The sequence below is a fragment of the Peromyscus maniculatus genome, chromosome 3 (assembly GCF_049852395.1).
Source record: "Peromyscus maniculatus bairdii isolate BWxNUB_F1_BW_parent chromosome 3, HU_Pman_BW_mat_3.1, whole genome shotgun sequence".
NCBI classification, from domain to species: domain Eukaryota; kingdom Metazoa; phylum Chordata; class Mammalia; order Rodentia; family Cricetidae; genus Peromyscus; species Peromyscus maniculatus.
The window spans coordinates 140,071,266-140,088,088 of NC_134854.1; the positions used below are offsets into that span (position 1 = coordinate 140,071,266).

At 45.1% G+C, this 16,823-nt stretch overlaps 1 protein-coding gene across 7 annotated transcripts; it reads left to right on the forward strand.

The window, feature by feature from the left end:
* The first annotated feature begins 3,613 nt into the window (after positions 1-3,613).
* Positions 3,614-15,716, forward strand: Znf239 (zinc finger protein 239). 7 transcript variants are annotated; one of them, XM_076567688.1, is made up of 4 exons: positions 3,614-3,859; positions 4,404-4,657; positions 9,314-9,605; positions 11,616-15,716. In XM_076567688.1, the coding sequence occupies exon 4, from the start codon at positions 12,517-12,519 to the stop codon at positions 13,222-13,224; it is 708 nt and encodes a 235-aa protein (XP_076423803.1). In that variant the 5' UTR covers positions 3,614-3,859; positions 4,404-4,657; positions 9,314-9,605; positions 11,616-12,516; the 3' UTR covers positions 13,225-15,716. The 7 variants fall into 7 exon arrangements, with proteins under 7 accessions (XP_076423803.1, XP_076423804.1, XP_015843951.3 ...); XM_076567689.1 differs by having other exon boundaries at positions 4,407-4,657; XM_076567690.1 differs by lacking the exon at positions 3,614-3,859 and having other exon boundaries at positions 4,210-4,657; positions 9,314-9,503; positions 9,552-9,605.
* The last annotated feature ends 1,107 nt before the right edge of the window (positions 15,717-16,823 follow it).

The window sequence follows — 16,823 nt, forward strand, 5'->3', positions numbered from 1 at the left end:
ACAGAGAAACCCTGTCTCAAGGAAAAAAAAAAAAAAAAAAAAAGACTATGCAGTCAGTATGCTGTCCTACTGTGTACATTGACTGTTTAAGTTTAACCTGCCATTAAGATAACAAACAGTGTAGCCACAAGTCCCAGAACTCCTGAGACAAAGACAGATGGAATTCTGAGTTCCAGGCCTGGTCTACAGAGCTAGTTCCAAGACAGCCTGGGCTACACAGAGAAACCCTGCATTGAAAAACTAAGCAAGCAAGCAAATAAACAATCTGTAATTCCAGTTCCGGGGCATTGAACTCCCACTTCTGACTTTTGTGGGCACTAGGCACAACACACAGTACATATACATACATGCAGGCAAAACACTCATATACAGAAAATAAGAGAATAAACAAGTCATTTTTAAAAAGATATCCCCAAAGGTACAACAGTGGCACTTATATCTGGGGGGGTAACCAATAGCCCCCTGATTAGAATTAAGGCCCAATTATGGTACCATAAGTCTACCTGTGGCTGTTGAGGCCTAGATAACTTAGTACCATCACTTTCCCAAACCAGTACAATTTCTAACAACATTTTTTTTAAAGATTCATTTATTTATTATGTATACAGTGTTCTGCCTGCACGTATGCTTGCATGCCAGAAGAGGGCACCAGACCTCATTACAGATAGTTGTGAGCTACCATGTGGTTGCTGGGAATTGAGCTCAGGTCTTAACCACTGAGCCATCTTCCCAGCACCCTCTAACAGCATTCTTTTTTTTTGTTGTTGTTGTTTTTTTTTCCAGAGCTGAGGACCAAACCCAGGGCCTTGCGCTTGCTAGGCAAGCATTCTACCACTGAGCTAAATCCCCAACCCCCAGCATTTTTAATACAATACTTATCCTTCTACCCACAGATAAGTGTGCTATCATCCTTCATCCAGGAAGGTTTTGTTTTTTGTTTTTGTTTTTGTTTTTCAGCAAACAGAGAAAATTACGACTGGTCAAAATGCAGAGAACTACTGACCATAGCATCCCAAATGCCAATTGATACATCTATATCATGAAACAATCTAAGACTCAGTGAACATCACAAAAAAAAAGAGAAAAATTTAGAAGAGCCAGAAGACCAGGATGTCTGTGAGGTTTTGGTAGTTTGAATGAAAATGACTCACATAGACTCATAGGGAATATCATTATTGGAGATGTGACCTTGTTGGAGTAGGTGTGGCCTTGTTGGAGGAAGTGTGTCATTGGGAGTGGACTTTGAGGTTTCAGACCCTCAAGCCAGGCCCAGTGTCTCTCTCTCTTTCTGCTGCCTATGAATCAAGATGTAGAACTCTCAGCTACCTCTCCAGCACCATGTCTGCCTGCACGCCACCATGCTTCCCACCGTGACGATAATGAACTAAACCTCTGAACTGTCAGTCAGCCCCAATTAAAAGTTTTTCTTCATAAGAGTTGCCATGGTCATGGTGTCACTTCACAATAATAGAAACCCTAAAACAGAGATTGTGTCTTCTGTGAACGACAGGGAAACTGCACCCGTAAAATCTCAACAATATGGCGGCCTAAACAAGACCTGAACAATGACCACACCAGTTGGCATGCCGACATGGATAGGGGAAATCTCAAAATGACCTACCATTACATGAAGAGCTACCGGCAATTAATGACTGCTGAGAAAGGGAGAGTCAGTCCTCCCCAGAGATAGTTCTCCTAATTGGTTATCCAATACCAAGTGGTCAGCCCTAAAAACATAAACATACAAGCAAGACTAACTGTTTTTATACAAATATATAGCCATATATTTGTCTATATTGGAATGCGTACACATACATATGGGAGAGAGAAAGGGGGCCAATAATAATGAGCATGGGCCAGGTGGTAGTGACACATGCCTTAAATCTCAGCACTCAGGAGGCAGAAACAGGTCAATTTCTAAGTTCAAGGCCAGCCTGGTCTACAGAGCTAGTTGTAATGCCACCAAAGCCACAAAGAGAAACCCTGTCTCAGAGAGAGAGAGAGAGAGAGAGAGAGAGAGAGAGAGAGAGAGAGAGAGAAAATGAGGCCATGAATTTTGAGCTGAGGCAGACAAGGAGGAAAGTTTTCACTGGTTGGTTTTTTTGTTAACTTGCCACAAGCTAGAATCATCTAGGAGGAAGGACACGAAATTGAGAAAATGTTTCCATCATCTTGGCCTGCAGACAAGTCTGTGGGATGTTTTCTTGATTATTGATTGATGTGGAAGGGGCCCAGTCCAGTATAAGCAAAGCCACCTCTAGACAAGTAGTCCTGGGAGGTGTAAGAAAGCAGGCAAGCCATGAAGTATCACCCTCTGTGGTCCCACTTCAGTCCCTGCCTAAAGGTTCCTGCCTATAGTTCCTGCCCTGACTTCCTTCAGTAATGGACTGTAATGTAGAAGGGAAGTGTAAGCCAAATAAACCCTTTCCTCCCCAAGTTGCTTTTTTTTTTTTTTTCCCCCTTTGGTTTTTTTTCGAGACAGAGTTTCTCTGTGTAGCTTTGCACCTGTCCTGGAACTCGCTTTGGAGACCAGGCTGGCCTCAAACTCACAAAGATCCGCCTGCCTCTGCCTCCCGAGTGCTGGGATTAAAGGCGTGCGCCACCACCGCCCAGCCCCCAAGTTGCTTTTATCTTCATATTGTATCACAGCGATAAACAGCAAACTAAGACAGAGTTGGAAGGAGGGAATGAAGAAAATTTATGTAAATACAGTACTCATATATGAAATTCTAAAAGTAAATACTTTTTAAAAAGAATTTCTCCTTTTTTCATAGTTTTCTACATCTATAAATTAGTATTGAAGCTGGCAAATGTTTTAGAGTTTCTATTGCTGTGCTGAAAAACCATGACCAAAAAGCAAATTAAGGAGGAAAGGGTTTATTCAACTTACACTTCCACATAGCTGTTCATCATTAAAGTCAGTCAGCAAAAAAACAAAATAAATAAATAAATAAATAAAGTCAGTCAGGACAGGAACTCAAATAGAGCAGAATCTTGGAGGCAGGAACTGATGCAAAGCAACTGCTTCCTGGCTTGCTTCCCCTGGCTTGCTCAGCCTGCTTTCTTATAGAACCCAGGACCACCAGCCCAGCGATGGCACCACCCACAGTGGGCTGAGCCCTCCCCCATTGTTCACTAATTGAGAAAATGCCTTACAGCTGGATCTCATGGAAGATTTCCTCAACTGAGGCTCCTTCCTCTCTGGTGACTCTAGCTTGTGTCAAGTTGACACACAAAACCAGCCAGTACAGGAAGATAAGACTTTCAGGTTAATTTGAACATCAAAAATAAATAAATAAAAATTATCAAGAAAACATATCTTGGATTCCTAGAAAGTGGGAATTTGTACCATAAAAAAACAGCATTGGCTCCAACAAAGTTCAGTACTTTGGCAACTATTAACAGTGTGTCCAACCTTCTGGGACTTACCACTGTCATTTACAAAGGTCATGTTCAAAAATAGTGCAGTTGGGCCATTCTGGTTAAGATGCTTACCGGCCAAGGCTGACAACCTAGGTTCAATCACCAGGACCCACACAGAAGAAAGAAGTGACTCCTGCAAGTTTCCCTTCAACCACCACACACGGTGGCTGGGGTACATACACACACACACACACACACACACACACACACACACACACACGAAAACAAATGAACAAGAACTGTATAATTGAATTACAAAAAAAATTGCAAAAATAGTCTCATGTTTGGGGATTATGATTTTTTGTGTTGGGCTACATACACAGCTTTCTGGGGGCACATGTGGGCTACAGGTTGGGCGTGCATGAACACGGGTTTACCTGAAGACCCTTTGGGGAGAAGATTGCACGCACTAGGAAAGCACTCTGAAGTCCTTTGGGTAAGTGAAACCTAACTACAAAGAATACTGTAATTCCATAGAATTTTGCTGACATTTTCTTTCAGAAATAATGGCGTCCATCATTGTGCCTCTTTCAGCTAAAAACTTTATTTCCTGATCTGAGAGTCTACTTATCTATAAAATCTATAAAATCAATCTTATGATCTACTTTTCTAGTTCTTTATAACCAAATACATTATTGTTTTTTTTTTTAAATGGTGTGTGCACGCGCGCGCGTGTGTAGGTTTGTACACGTGAACAAAATGAACACAGGCGGCTGAGGCCAGCAGAGGGTGTTGGGTTCCCTGGAGTTGGAATTACAGGCGGTTGGTTGTGAGCTGCACACATGGATCTAGAAACTGTCCTCCAGAGAGAACATGAAATATCCAGCGAACAATTCTTTTCTTCTCCATCTCACGATTTTTCGGCCTCAGCCTCCCTAGTGATGAGATTATTTGCTTGTACTACACTGCTCACTTGGAGTGGTAACAGCTTCAGATTTTTAAGGTTGAAGACGATATTATACTGGTTATTTCCTCTCCAGCAGCATTTTAATGAGTAAAAAATACCTTGGGAATATTACGAAATTACTCGTATGTATCTGCAACGAAAAGAGCGGAAAAACAACTGACACCTCGGAAAAACAAATTGCTGGACCACAAGAGTGGCCCACCGTTGCCGGAAGTGGGCTGGGAAGTAGCGCTTCGCCGCCCGCAGCCTGCTGGGACTTGTAGTTCGAGTCCTCGATGATGCCCTGGAGTCCTGCGATCCCAGGTGTGGGTCCTACCTACGCAAGAGGTGAGCAGGGCTGGGCTGCCTCAGGGGCAGACAGTGGTGTCCTGGTCCAGACGAGGGGGCGCCGCGACCTGGAGCCAGGCTCAGAGGCTGGGAACGCGCGCCCTGTGGCCGCGGCCCCACGTGCTAGCAGCCGCGGTACCCCGCCCGAATCACGCCCCGGGACATGGCTACCCCACGGAGGCCAGGCCCCCGCCACAGAGCAAACTGCGGCTCCGAGGACGTTCTCCTCCTGCTCGGCCGAGCGCTGGCCTGGGCGGGACTGAGGACTTTGCAGTTGGCCTTCTTCGCTCCAGTCGAGTGACTTGGCCTTTTTCCAAAGATGGTGTTGGTGGACATCAGGAGACCACGAGGGACTCCTGAGAGATCCCGGGGTACTGATGTTTTAGCTGCACAGCACTGCCACCTGCATCCTAGAAACCAGTTAGATTTCTGAGAATAAGGTCGGGGAAGAGGTATTCGGTAGCTGGAACACACGTTAAGAGAAGTTACAGAGAACCTGAGGAAACCTGCTCCAGAACCTAAGTACAGAATTAGGGAGGTTTGAGGAGATGGCACACCCTAGAGAACTACCTTTTGAAGAATCTGCCTGCCCCTGCCTGAGAAGCAAGCTCTGGGTGATTTGGAATTTCACCAAAAATGCCTCGTCTCTGAACTAAACCCAGGTTTTCTTTCTTAGAACAAAATAGAACATCAGCATTGAATACCTGCCTAGAGTCAGATCATATACCATGTGGTTTGTCTCTTTATTGCCAAGTTCATTGTGAAATTAGATATTTAATACAAAGGGGAACAAGGGCCTTGGGGCATTAAAATATATATCTAGCAAATCGTGTCATTGGGTTCTGCGTGGATGTCTGCTGACTGTGAAGTTCTGCATTAGTTCTCACTACACTGCCTTGCCACCGTGTGGAGCACTACTCAAGCATCCATCCAGGTTCTTCTACTGAAAGACTCTTTGGAGCATGTTTGCCCTGTAGTCTGGAAGTTAGCTTTTTCTTATCAGACATTCCATTCACATGTGTTGCATCCTCGTAGCTAAGACCAAAATATCTTGGGTACTGAGTTTGTAAGGAGCAAATATTTACTTCTCACGGTTCTGTTGTTTTATTCTATCAGCACTTGACCCAGTTTCAGACCTAGGAAACAGGAGTGTTCACCTCCTGTGGGGTAGGACCTGGATCCCAATATCATCTTTAAGAGCACTCCCCCAGTGACCTAAATTCTCCCTACTAGGTCCTACCTCCTGAAGACTTCACCTCCTCCCCCTAGTGCCAGAGGTTGGTAATCAAGCCTTTCAAAAACCAAGGCCAAAACTGTAGCTTGTTGGAGAGAAAAGTGAATATATGTCAAGCTTGATGCTAAGTGGCCTTGGGAAAACAAGATTATAAACTGAAAATTTTTGCCAGGCAGTGGTGGCACACGCCTGTAATCCCAGCATGCGGGAGGCAGAGGCAGGCAGATCTTTATGAGTTTGAGGCCAGCCTGGTCTACTGAGCGAGTTCTGGGACAGCCAAAGCTGCACTGAGAAACATTGTCTCAAAAAAACAAAAATAAAAAAAACGCTTAAGTTTTTCTTCAAAGAAAAACTTGTTGAGTAGATTATGTGTATTTAAAAAAATATGCATTTGATGGTTAATCTTGACAGCTTGATTGAACTGAGATTTTAGGAATGAGTAAAGCACACTTCTTGAGGGGATTATGAGATCCTGAGGGCTCTAACCTCATGAATGTTTCACTGGTGGATCTTTTAAACTATTGGAAGGTGGTAGAACTGGGGAAGCTGGGGCCTGATTGGAGGAACTGGGTAACTGAGTTGAGGCGTGACCTTGGGAGCCATATCTTGCCTTGGCTCTTTCCTCGTGTTCTATGTTGTGCCTACCATGAGTTGAAGAGCATGCTTCCCACAGTCTCCCACCATGATGGGGTGAAACCTCTACCACCGTGATTCAAAACAGATCCTTTCTCCGTTAGTTGCTCATTCTGGTATTTAGATTACAGTGATAAGAAAGGGATTGACCCCTTGCGTATTAACAGTGATCGCTGTTAACTGTGATGGTGACGGTCATGAGGATCTTAATTGAACAACAGCGCAGTGGTCACAGAATCATGCCTAAAAAGGTACATCAAAATCATGTGGTGGTTTTTCAAACTTAAGATTCCTAGCCCTGCCGGAAGGAAAGAGAACAGCATTCCTTTCTCATCCTCCTAATCTCTGTGCACCCAGCATTTTATTTTGAAATACCTCTACATACACTTAATGCCAAGTGTTTCCAGTGGGAGGTAAGATGAGTTGCTTAACTAGATCTTTTTTTTTTAGGGGGGGGGGGTTTCAAGATAGGATTTCTTTGTGTAGCTTTGGTGCCTTTCCTGGAACTCACTCTGTAACCCAGGCTGGCCTCGAACTCACAGAAATCCGCCTGCCTCTGCCTCTGTCATGCTGGGATTAAAAGCGTGCCCCACTACCACCCGGCCTAACTAGATCTTTTATGCTCTATTTTCACTGTTCCCTTTCACCAATATGTCTGCATATTTAATTACAATAAAATTGCCAAACAGTTGCCAGGTGTGGTGGGTGGCACATTCCTTTAATCCCAGCACTTGGGAAGCTTAGGCAGGGCTAAGGATCTTCATGAATTCCAGGCCAGGCAGGGCTATGTAGTGATACCCTATCTTGAGTGAATGGAAGAAAGATTGCCAAATAGCAATAACATTTTTTCCCCTCGTTGTCTTGGACTGGGGAGATGGCTGGGTTAGTAAGGCACCTGCTGTGCAAGTGTGAACTCTTATGTTTGAGCCTCCAGAGCCCATGGGGATAGGCAGACACAGCAGTGTGCACACCTGGAATCCTAGTGCAGGACAGGCAAAGACAGTATCCCTGGTGATTGCTGGCCAACCAGTCTACCAGCAATGTCCAGTGTCTGTGAAGACTCTTTGTCAAAAAAAAAAAAAAAATATATATATATATATATATGGCAGCTTCCACTCACAGACATGCCCACAAACACACATATGTACACAGAAATAACAGCTTCTCACCATCTCCATAAAACTACACGTAGAAAGTTACCTCAGGCTTGAGGCTTACCACCATAGAGTGCTTGAGTGGACGGAACCCCTTCTTTGCTCTGATGCTAACGTTTTATGACACTGAGAAACTGTGACTTTGAGCTGAAGGGAAGGGCCTTGTGTCCTTTGTTGCAGAGAGCAGCAGATCCAGGCCATTCCTCATAAGTAAGTAGGCCATCCAGGAGCGGCAGCAAATGTCTATCATCCCAGCATTGAGATGGCAGGATACTCACAAGTCCAAGGCCAGTCTGGGCTATATAATAAGACTCTGCCAGGCGGTGGTGGCGGCGGCGGCGGCGGCGGCGGCGGCGGCGCACGCCTTTAATCTCAGCACTAGGGAGACAGGGGTAGGCGGATCTCTGTGAGTCGAGGCCAGCCTGGTCTCCAAAGCGAGTTCCAGGAAAGGTGCAAAGCTACACAGAGAAACCCTGTCTTGAAAAACCAAAAAAAAAAAAAGACTGTATACATTTCTTTTTAATTTAAGGGCTCTACTTTCCCAGTGCTTTTCTATGTACCAGAGTTTGTCCTTGATGTCTGCTGAAAGGCTTTCAGTTTAACCTTCAATTTTGCAGTGTGACCTCCTCCTTCTCTGTGACCGTGGGAAAGTAATTTCCTCATGGACTTTGCTTTCCTTATCTGTAAAATGAGGCATTGGCTGTGATGATTCTTAGGTTCTCTTTTAGTTGTATCATCTCCTTATTATTTAAACTGAGCATTTGTCAACTAGATTCCAAGTCAGTTGTGCTAGTTACTGGGCACTTACAGCTTAGTTGAGCATGACACTGTCATTTGGAACTGTATAGCCATTCATAATAAAGGTATGGCAGAGATGCTATGATGTCCCCAAGGAGGAAGTCTCTGGTGCATCCTGATGCTTTGGGAGGAGGGGACTTGTGTATTGGTCTGAGGCTGGAAGTTCTGGAGTGGAGAGAAATGAATGAATGAGCAGAGGCAACGTGGAAAGAACTCTGGTAGACTATGCCGTCTTTAGATGACTCCAGGAATGACGTCATGTTTGCTAACCATTGCATTACCGTTTCCCACCTCTAACTGAATTGCTAGATATGGTAGGAGAGACTTGGACATGGAAGTGGAAAGTCATATGACGACCATCTGTAGCTCCAAACAGTGGTATTTGTCCAGTAGGAATATGAGACTCCTATGCTGGCCTTCCTCTATACTTGGCCTTAGGATATTAGTCCACTTTCGAGCAGTAGTACATTAGCCACATGGCCTGCAGCCGGTTCTGTTTCCTGGGTTGCCGCCTCAGCCTCAGGTGAGACCTGTCTTAGCTAATCCAGGTTATAAGACAGCCCTGCCCCCTGAAGCCATAGCTGTGGAGCACTTCCCTGGCACATGACTGAACTTAGGGCTCCATTTAGCGCCTATCATTCTTAACAAAGTGTGGCTTGTTGGCTAGTACCAGCCATGAAGGCACAAGCCATAGAAATTGAGGGTAAATGCTTATTAAACAACAAAATGGTGCTTCACTGCAGGTGGTTTGAGAAATATTGCTCCATCAGACAAAAGCCTGGAGAGGAGACTCATGAAGTTTAATGATTAAATAATTGGATTCTTTTTGTGTGCCAGGTCCCGCTTGAGGCCTTGGAGAATAAATGTCAGCCTCTCTGTGCTGGGGAACTTTAATTGGGATGGAGTGAATGCAAGAACATGAAGAGAGAAGATGAACTAAGTCATATAAAGAGTATGAAGAAATTAAACCCAGAGAAGTGGTAGTGAGTGCATTCTGATTTGATGGTCAAGAGAGCACATCTGGAAGGCAGCACATCTGGAAGGAAGCACATCTGGAAGGCAGCACATCTGGAAGGAAGCACATCTGGAAGGCAGCAGCTCGACTGAGACCAGCATGACAAGGAGCCAGGTGTGAGATGTGGAAAAAGAACATTCTGGACAGAAACAGCTATGTTGGTTGTTTTTTAACTCTTCTCTTTTGGGGGGCCCGCCACTCAGCTCCCCAATAAATCACACACAGAGACTTATTCTTAATTATAATTGCCCGGCCTTAGCATGGCTTAGTTTCTAGCCAGCTTATCTTAACTTATCCTGTCTACCTTTTGCCTCTGGGCTTTTCCCATTCTCCTCTTACTCTTACTGTGTAGCTAAGTGGCTGGCCCTTGGAGTCATCCTCCTTCCTTCTCTGGCTCCTAGATCTCTCCTCCCAGTTTTCTCCTTCTATACATACTCTGCCTGCCTGCCTGCCTGCCAACCCCGCCTATCCTTTCTCCTGCCTTGCCATTGGCCATTCAGTTCTTTATTAGACCATCAGGTGTTTTAGACAGGCACAGTAACGCAGCTTCACAGAGCTAAACAAATGCAACATAAACAAAAGTAACACACTTTAAAATAGTATTCTACTACACAGCTAGTCTGGAGAATGAGTTTGGTGTGGCTCAAGGACCATGACCTCTAAAGAAAGCCAACTGTCATAAGAGGAGTGTTTGAGGTTGGGGGCTGTTGCTCCTTACAAGAAGCTACTCTCCATTTTCCTAAATGTAAGCCCCTTGAGACACGCTAGTAGCCAGGCCCTTCTCCCAAGGACCTCCAACTGCCAGGTTCCACCCACAGAACCCTCTAACTGCCCTAACAGCTGGACCCAGCCTGCACCCTACATTGTAAAAAGCCCAAGCTCTGGACTTGAAATCCCACCAATCCCCATCCTGAAAAGCTTCACCCTGGAAAGTTCCCCACGCACCGCCCCCTCAAGAAGCTGGTTAAACACGGTCTCCTACTCAGTTCTCCGCTGTTTCTCACCTGAGCAGAGCAACCACCCTCCTGTTCTCCCTTCCAATAAACCTCTTGTGTGAGGTTTGTTGTGCGGGGTGACGTGGTATTCCTTGGCTCCCGGCTGCCAGGATTCCTTCCATCTGAGCTGTAACACTTACACTGAATGGGTCATGTTTTCTTTCCCTACTGTACTTTTTTTCCTGGGCTTTTTTTTTTTTTTTTGGATGTTGTTGTTTGTTTGTTTTTTCTTTTTCTTTTTTTTTTCAGAACTCTTAAGGCATGAAAGTTTGAGTTTTAGTACCCACAGTCTGCTCCCACAGCTGGTTGGCTTATAGTATATTGTATTATATATGTTATAGGCTTTAATTTGGTGTTATCATTGCTGATGTATTTGTCTTTCATCCCAGAACTAGCTTGTCAGGCAAAAAGATTTCTATTTTGTTTCTTATAGCTCTAATAGTTATGACTCTGGTCTTCCACAAGAAGAGTAAAAGAATATCTTAGGCCGGGCGGTGGTGGCGCACGCCTTTAATCCCAGCACTCGGGAGGCAGAGGCAGGTGGATCTCTGTGAGTTCGAGGCCAGCCTGGTCTCCAAATCGAGTTCCAGGAAAGGCGCAAAGCTATACAGAGAAACCCTGTCTCGAAAAACCAAAAAAAAAAAAAAAAAAAAAAAAGAATATCTTAGCAGCTCTGCTCAAAAGCAGGGGAAGAAAAACCTATCTTTTTGTTGTTGTTTGGTTTGTTGGTTGGTTTTTCGAGACAGGGTTTCTCTGTATTACAGCCCTGGCTATCCTGGAACTCACTCTGTTGACCAGGCTGACCTCGAACTCACAGAGATCCACTTACCTCTACTTCCCAAGTGCTAGGATTAAAGGTGTGTGCCACCACCGTCCAGCAAAATGCCTGTCTTCTGAACCCAGGTTTCCCTCTCCCAGTGGTAACCCAAAAGATATAACTATAAGCACAAACTAAGAACTGAGATCCTTGGTTCAATCCCAAGCACCACAGGGGTAGGGGAGGGGGAGAAGGAGGAGGAGGAAGAAGAAGAAAGCAAGCACACTAAATTTTGAGTTACCAAATGTTCAGGCCTGAGATCCTCTTATTCTGGAATCCTTTCTTCTTACCACTAAATTCTCTGTTTCCTAGGAGAGTCAAACCCGAATTCTGTGGAGAATCTTCAAGAGAAAGGCCTGCAGGGAGCTGGAGAGATGACTCAGAGACGAAGAGCACCTGTGGCCCTTGCAAGTTCAGTTCCCAGCACCCACATGGTGGCTCACAACCATCCATAACTGCAGTTCTAGGGGATCCAATGTCCTCTTCCGACCTCCATAAGTACCCAGCCGGTATATGGTACACAGACATACATGCAGGCAAAAACACTTATACAAATGAAATAAAAATATTTAGAAAGAGAGAAGACTTCAGATTTACCATAGTAGTTTTCCTAGTGACTAATTTTGGAAGAGATGGCCAGGCAGTACCTGGAAGTTGAATTTATATTGTGAATCTTCAAGAAGTACACACAGATGTTGAAATAGATTCCTGTCAGTGATTTCACAAACACTGAAAGTGAAAAAATATTTATCTTTTAAGTTCCAAGCCAAATGGCCAGACAGGTCTCCTCTGTGAAGTTGTGTAAGAAGCCTCTGAGGAAAAAAGTTCTCTTTGTAACTGAAGGAAGAACTGAGAAAAGGAATAAGCGGGGAGTGTCATCCCATAGACCACTGTTCAGAGAATCTTCAAGTTAAACTCACATCTGATGTACCAGAACCAACCGGTACCTCTGTTGTTCCCTAGTGAGACAACTTGCCAAAATGTCCAGTTCAAAGGCTCTTTGGTTCCCTTTGACGGTGAAGTAAAGACATTTGTAGATGGACGCCACCATCAGTCACCTCCAGTCTTCAGAGAAACCACACAAAGGAACCTGTAGCTGTAATGACTCCGGGAAGGCGCTTATCACAACCCAGATGGTCAGCTCAAGAAACCCCTCCACTTCAGAGACACTATACAGATGTGGTCAGTGTGGTGAGAACTTCACTCAGAACTGATGCTTCATCAGAGAGACCGCCTGAAAGGAAAACCCTGTGGGTGTGAGCCCTGTGGGACAGGCCTCACCAGGAGCTTGTCTGCCATCCATCAAGCGGTCCCCATGGATGGGAAACCGTACAAGTGTGAACGGTGTGGGAAGGGCTTCACCAGGAGCTCAAGTCTGCTCGTCCATCATGCCGTCCACACAGGTGAGAAGCCGTACAAGTGTGAACGGTGTGGGAAGGGCTTCAGCCAGAGCTCCAAGCTGCACATCCACCAGCGAGTCCACACCGGCGAGAAGCCCTACGAGTGTGAGGAGTGTGGCATGAGCTTCAGCCAGCGGTCCAACCTGCACATCCACCAGCGCGTCCACACGGGAGAGAGGCCCTACAAGTGCGGGGAATGTGGGAAGGGCTTCAGCCAGAGCTCCAACCTCCACATCCACCGGTGCGTCCACACGGGAGAGAAGCCCTACCAGTGCTGTGAATGTGGGAAGGGCTTCAGCCAGAGCTCAGACCTTCGCATCCACCTCCGAGTGCACACCGGGGAGAGGCCCTACCACTGTGGCAAGTGCGGCAAGGGCTTCAGCCAGAGCTCCAAACTCCTCATCCATCAGAGAGTGCACACCGGGGAGAAGCCCTACGAGTGCAGCCGGTGTGGGAAGACCTTCAGCCAGAGCTCCAACCTGCACATCCACCAGCGGGTTCACAGGAAGGACCTTCACTGAGCAATGAGTCCGCTCAGGGGTTCAGGATCCTTTCATTGGGAAGATAAATGTTTCATGGCCAAGGGCACAGATCAGTGGTAGAGCGCTTGCCCAGCATGGATAAAGCCCTGGGTTTGAGTTCCACTACCCACCCCCACAAAACTTCCAGCTTAATACTTTGTACTTGAAGGAGTGTGTGTGTTCATGTAGAGAGGATACACGTGCTGTGCAGGTATGTGCATGCATGTTTGCACATGTGTATGGAGGACATCTCAGGTGCTCAGATGTTTGTCACCTTTTTGTTTGAGACTGGGATCAGTCACTTGTGGTATGGAATGTCACCGAGTAAGGTAGGCAGCGAGTTCCATGGATCTACCTGTCTCCACTTCTCAGCTCACCCTGGCTAGGATTACACGTTGTGATACCACACCCAGCTTTTCTATGTGGTTTCTGTCTCAAGCTTGCAGGACAAGAGCTTTACTGACTGACCTATCTCCCCATGCCGTGGCTTAAATACTTTTGAACCTTTGTATTCCTCAAAAGACAGAGATAGTAAGGGTTATTCAGATGTAATCCCTCACAGGAAAAAAAAAAAATCAATCCTTCATTAAAAGTATCTGAGCACCCAGCACATTTCGTGTTCTACAATGAATAGATAATTCTTGTTTCTCAGATGGGTAGAGTGTACATTGCAATTCTGCTAGTGTTGTTAGAAGTATATTCCACAATTTTAACTGAAAGAACTTTGGTTTTTTCCAAGCACAGTATGTTTCCTTTGTTCATATTCTCTGAGAAATTGAATTCACATTTCCTTTCAAATTATGTGCCTAGTTTTTCATATTCCTTTTAAATCCTAAATAGCCCTCTCTAAACTGTCCATTGGAGGGTGGGATGGGGAGCTGAAGGTGTAATGGACATGAAGATCTGTTGTGTTTAATACAAAAATGTACATCAGTTTATGGCCACACCACAGGAAGTGCTTCTCCATATACTGCTGTGAGAGGAAGTTCAGTCAGCCCCTCCTCAGGCAGCTCTTCAGGAATGTAATGTTTTCACACAGTGAAATTAGTTGTTGGGGGATACTTCCATAGTAAAAACAAGGGAGCAATCCCCGAAACGACATATCCAGAGTAGTTGGGAGAGTAAAGCTAGCACTGAATGCTACTGAGAACAGGTGATCCGGCAGAAGTTCTGAGGCAGAACTGGAGGAAGCTGGTACATGAGGAACATGTGGCAGCCCATCAGCAGAGGCTGCAGAACATCTTGTTAAAGACTTGATAAGTTAAAACTTGCTAATGGAGAAAGTACTGGAGCCTGCCTTTGTTAAACAGGTCTAATTCTCAGGACAGTGCTAAAACACGAGGGACCGTTTACTTAAAGACCACAGCAGTCACGAGAACAAGAGGACACCAGCAAGTGAGAGCTCAGCAAAAACTTCCAGGCTGGAAGAGGGGTGGGTGGGCACTGTGCCAGTACAGAAGCGGGCTCAGTTGATGCAACTCACACAGAAGATAAGGAAAAGAAAGATCTTTTGGGTTTCAGGCCAAGAATCTTTCAGGCCAAAGATCTATTTGGTTTTCAGGCTTAATAAAATGAAGGATGGGAATGAAGCATGATGGGAAAGCCGTGACACCAATGACCCCTTGTGGATCATTCCCTTCATCCCGTGAATACATGTCCTCTTCTGTAGCCAGGTTGTAGTTCTGCATTTTCTCTGTTGTCCACTTGCTATTCCGTTCATTTTAAGCTCCTGCCTTTATCTCCTCCTCTCTGCTGTGTGTTAATGTGCCTTCTCTTTGGAGATGGGCTGTGCAGCCCAGGCTGCCCTTGAGGTTATGACCTTTCTACCTGTCGTCATCACACCTGGCTTTTTCTAGTTTCTCTAGGAGGAACTGCTATGTATAGCCAGCTAGAACTCACCCTCCAGTAAATATGGGATGTTTCTCTGGCTTTGGGGAGACAACTCCCCAAAAGTAGAGCAGCAGTCTAGCTCTGCTTTACCTAAAATTCCAAAGTTACAAATCCTAGACACATTAAGGGGAAGAGGGGAATTTTGCTATCAAGTTCACAACTTAGATAACAATTTTCTGTTAATGGCACATACTAACAAATCACTCAAGATATCTCTACTAGCTATCTCTTATAAAAAATAAAAAAGAAGTTGGTTGCCAGGTGGTGGTGGTGCACTCAAGAGGCAGAGGCAAGTGTATCTCTGTGAGTTTGAGACCAGCCTTGTCTACAAAGTAAGTTCCAGCACAGCCAGGACTACACACAGAGAAACACTGTCTCGAAAAACCAAAAAAGTTGGTGCTGGATAGATGGCTCAGCAGTTAAGAGCACCTGTTGCTCTTGCAAAAGACCAAAGTTCAGTTCCCAGCACCCACAAGGTGGCTCACAACCATCTGTGACACCAGTTACAGGGAATCCAATGCCATGTTCTGATCTCCATGGGCACCAAGAATACACATACATACATGCAGCAAAGCACATAAAATGAATAAATCTAATAAAAATTAATACATTTGTTTATTTTGTATGCATTCAAGTGCTTTCAATAAAAAGGGGCTGGAGAGATGGCTCAGAGGTTAAGAGGTCTTCCAGAGGACCCTGGTTCAATTCCCAGCACCCACACGGCAACTCCTAAGTGTCTGTAACTCCAGTTCCAGGAGATCTGATGCTTTCTCCTGGCTTTATGGGTACCAGGCATGCACATAGTGCACTTACATGCATGCAAGGAAATCAGCCATACACAAAATCAGAGGTTTGGGGATGAGCTCAGTTTTTAGTGTTTCTGTGTATGCACTAGGCCCAGGGTTTGGCCACCAGCATGAGAGTGGAAGAGAAGCAAGGAAAGAATGTGAATTCTAGGTGAGATGGCAGACCAGAAGCTGCCTCTGTGACCTGGTGAAGGAGGCAGGATGAAGTGGGAGAAGAGAGGTTTTGATAAGCTAGTGATTCCACTGAGGGGCGGCCAGTGACAGCAGGCCCATTTTGTCAGTGTCTGTGACTTGGAGGACAGTGGCCAGGCACCACCTGGAAAAGGAACCCATTGTTTAAAACTGGGCTATTATGGAGTCCAGAAAAAAAATAAACACACAAGTGTGGGAGCCTGATTTAACCTTCCACATTAAGCAGCGCTCAGTTCAAAGAGAGACTCTGACTTAAAAAATAAGTGAAAACCAATAAAGATACCCAACACCAACTGCAGTCTCCACATGCACTCACACACACTTGCATGCACATACATGAACACATACATACACACAATTAAATTAAATAATAATGTTAGAGGTGTCACTATACCTGATTTGGAGTTATACTACAGAGCAAAATAAATAAAAGTAACGTGGGGCAGGACAGTGGTGGTGCACACCTTTAGTCCCAGCACTTGGGAGGCAGAAGTAGGTGGATCTCTGAGTTCGAGGCCAGCCTGGTCTACAAAGTGAGTTCCAGGACAGCAAGGACTAAACGGAAAAACCCTGTCTTGAAAAAAACAAAAAACAAAAAACAAAAAAAAACCCAAACAAACGAACAAAAAGTAATATGGTACTGATACAAAAGCAGACATGTAGATCAATGGAATAAAAGAGAGAATCCACTTATCAGCCCACACAGCTACA

Excerpts from the sequence above, each read along its gene's own strand:
- Znf239 (XM_076567688.1), top strand. The coding sequence starts at position 12,517 with ATGCTTCATCAGAGAGACCGCCTGAAAGGAAAACCCTGTGGGTGTGAG.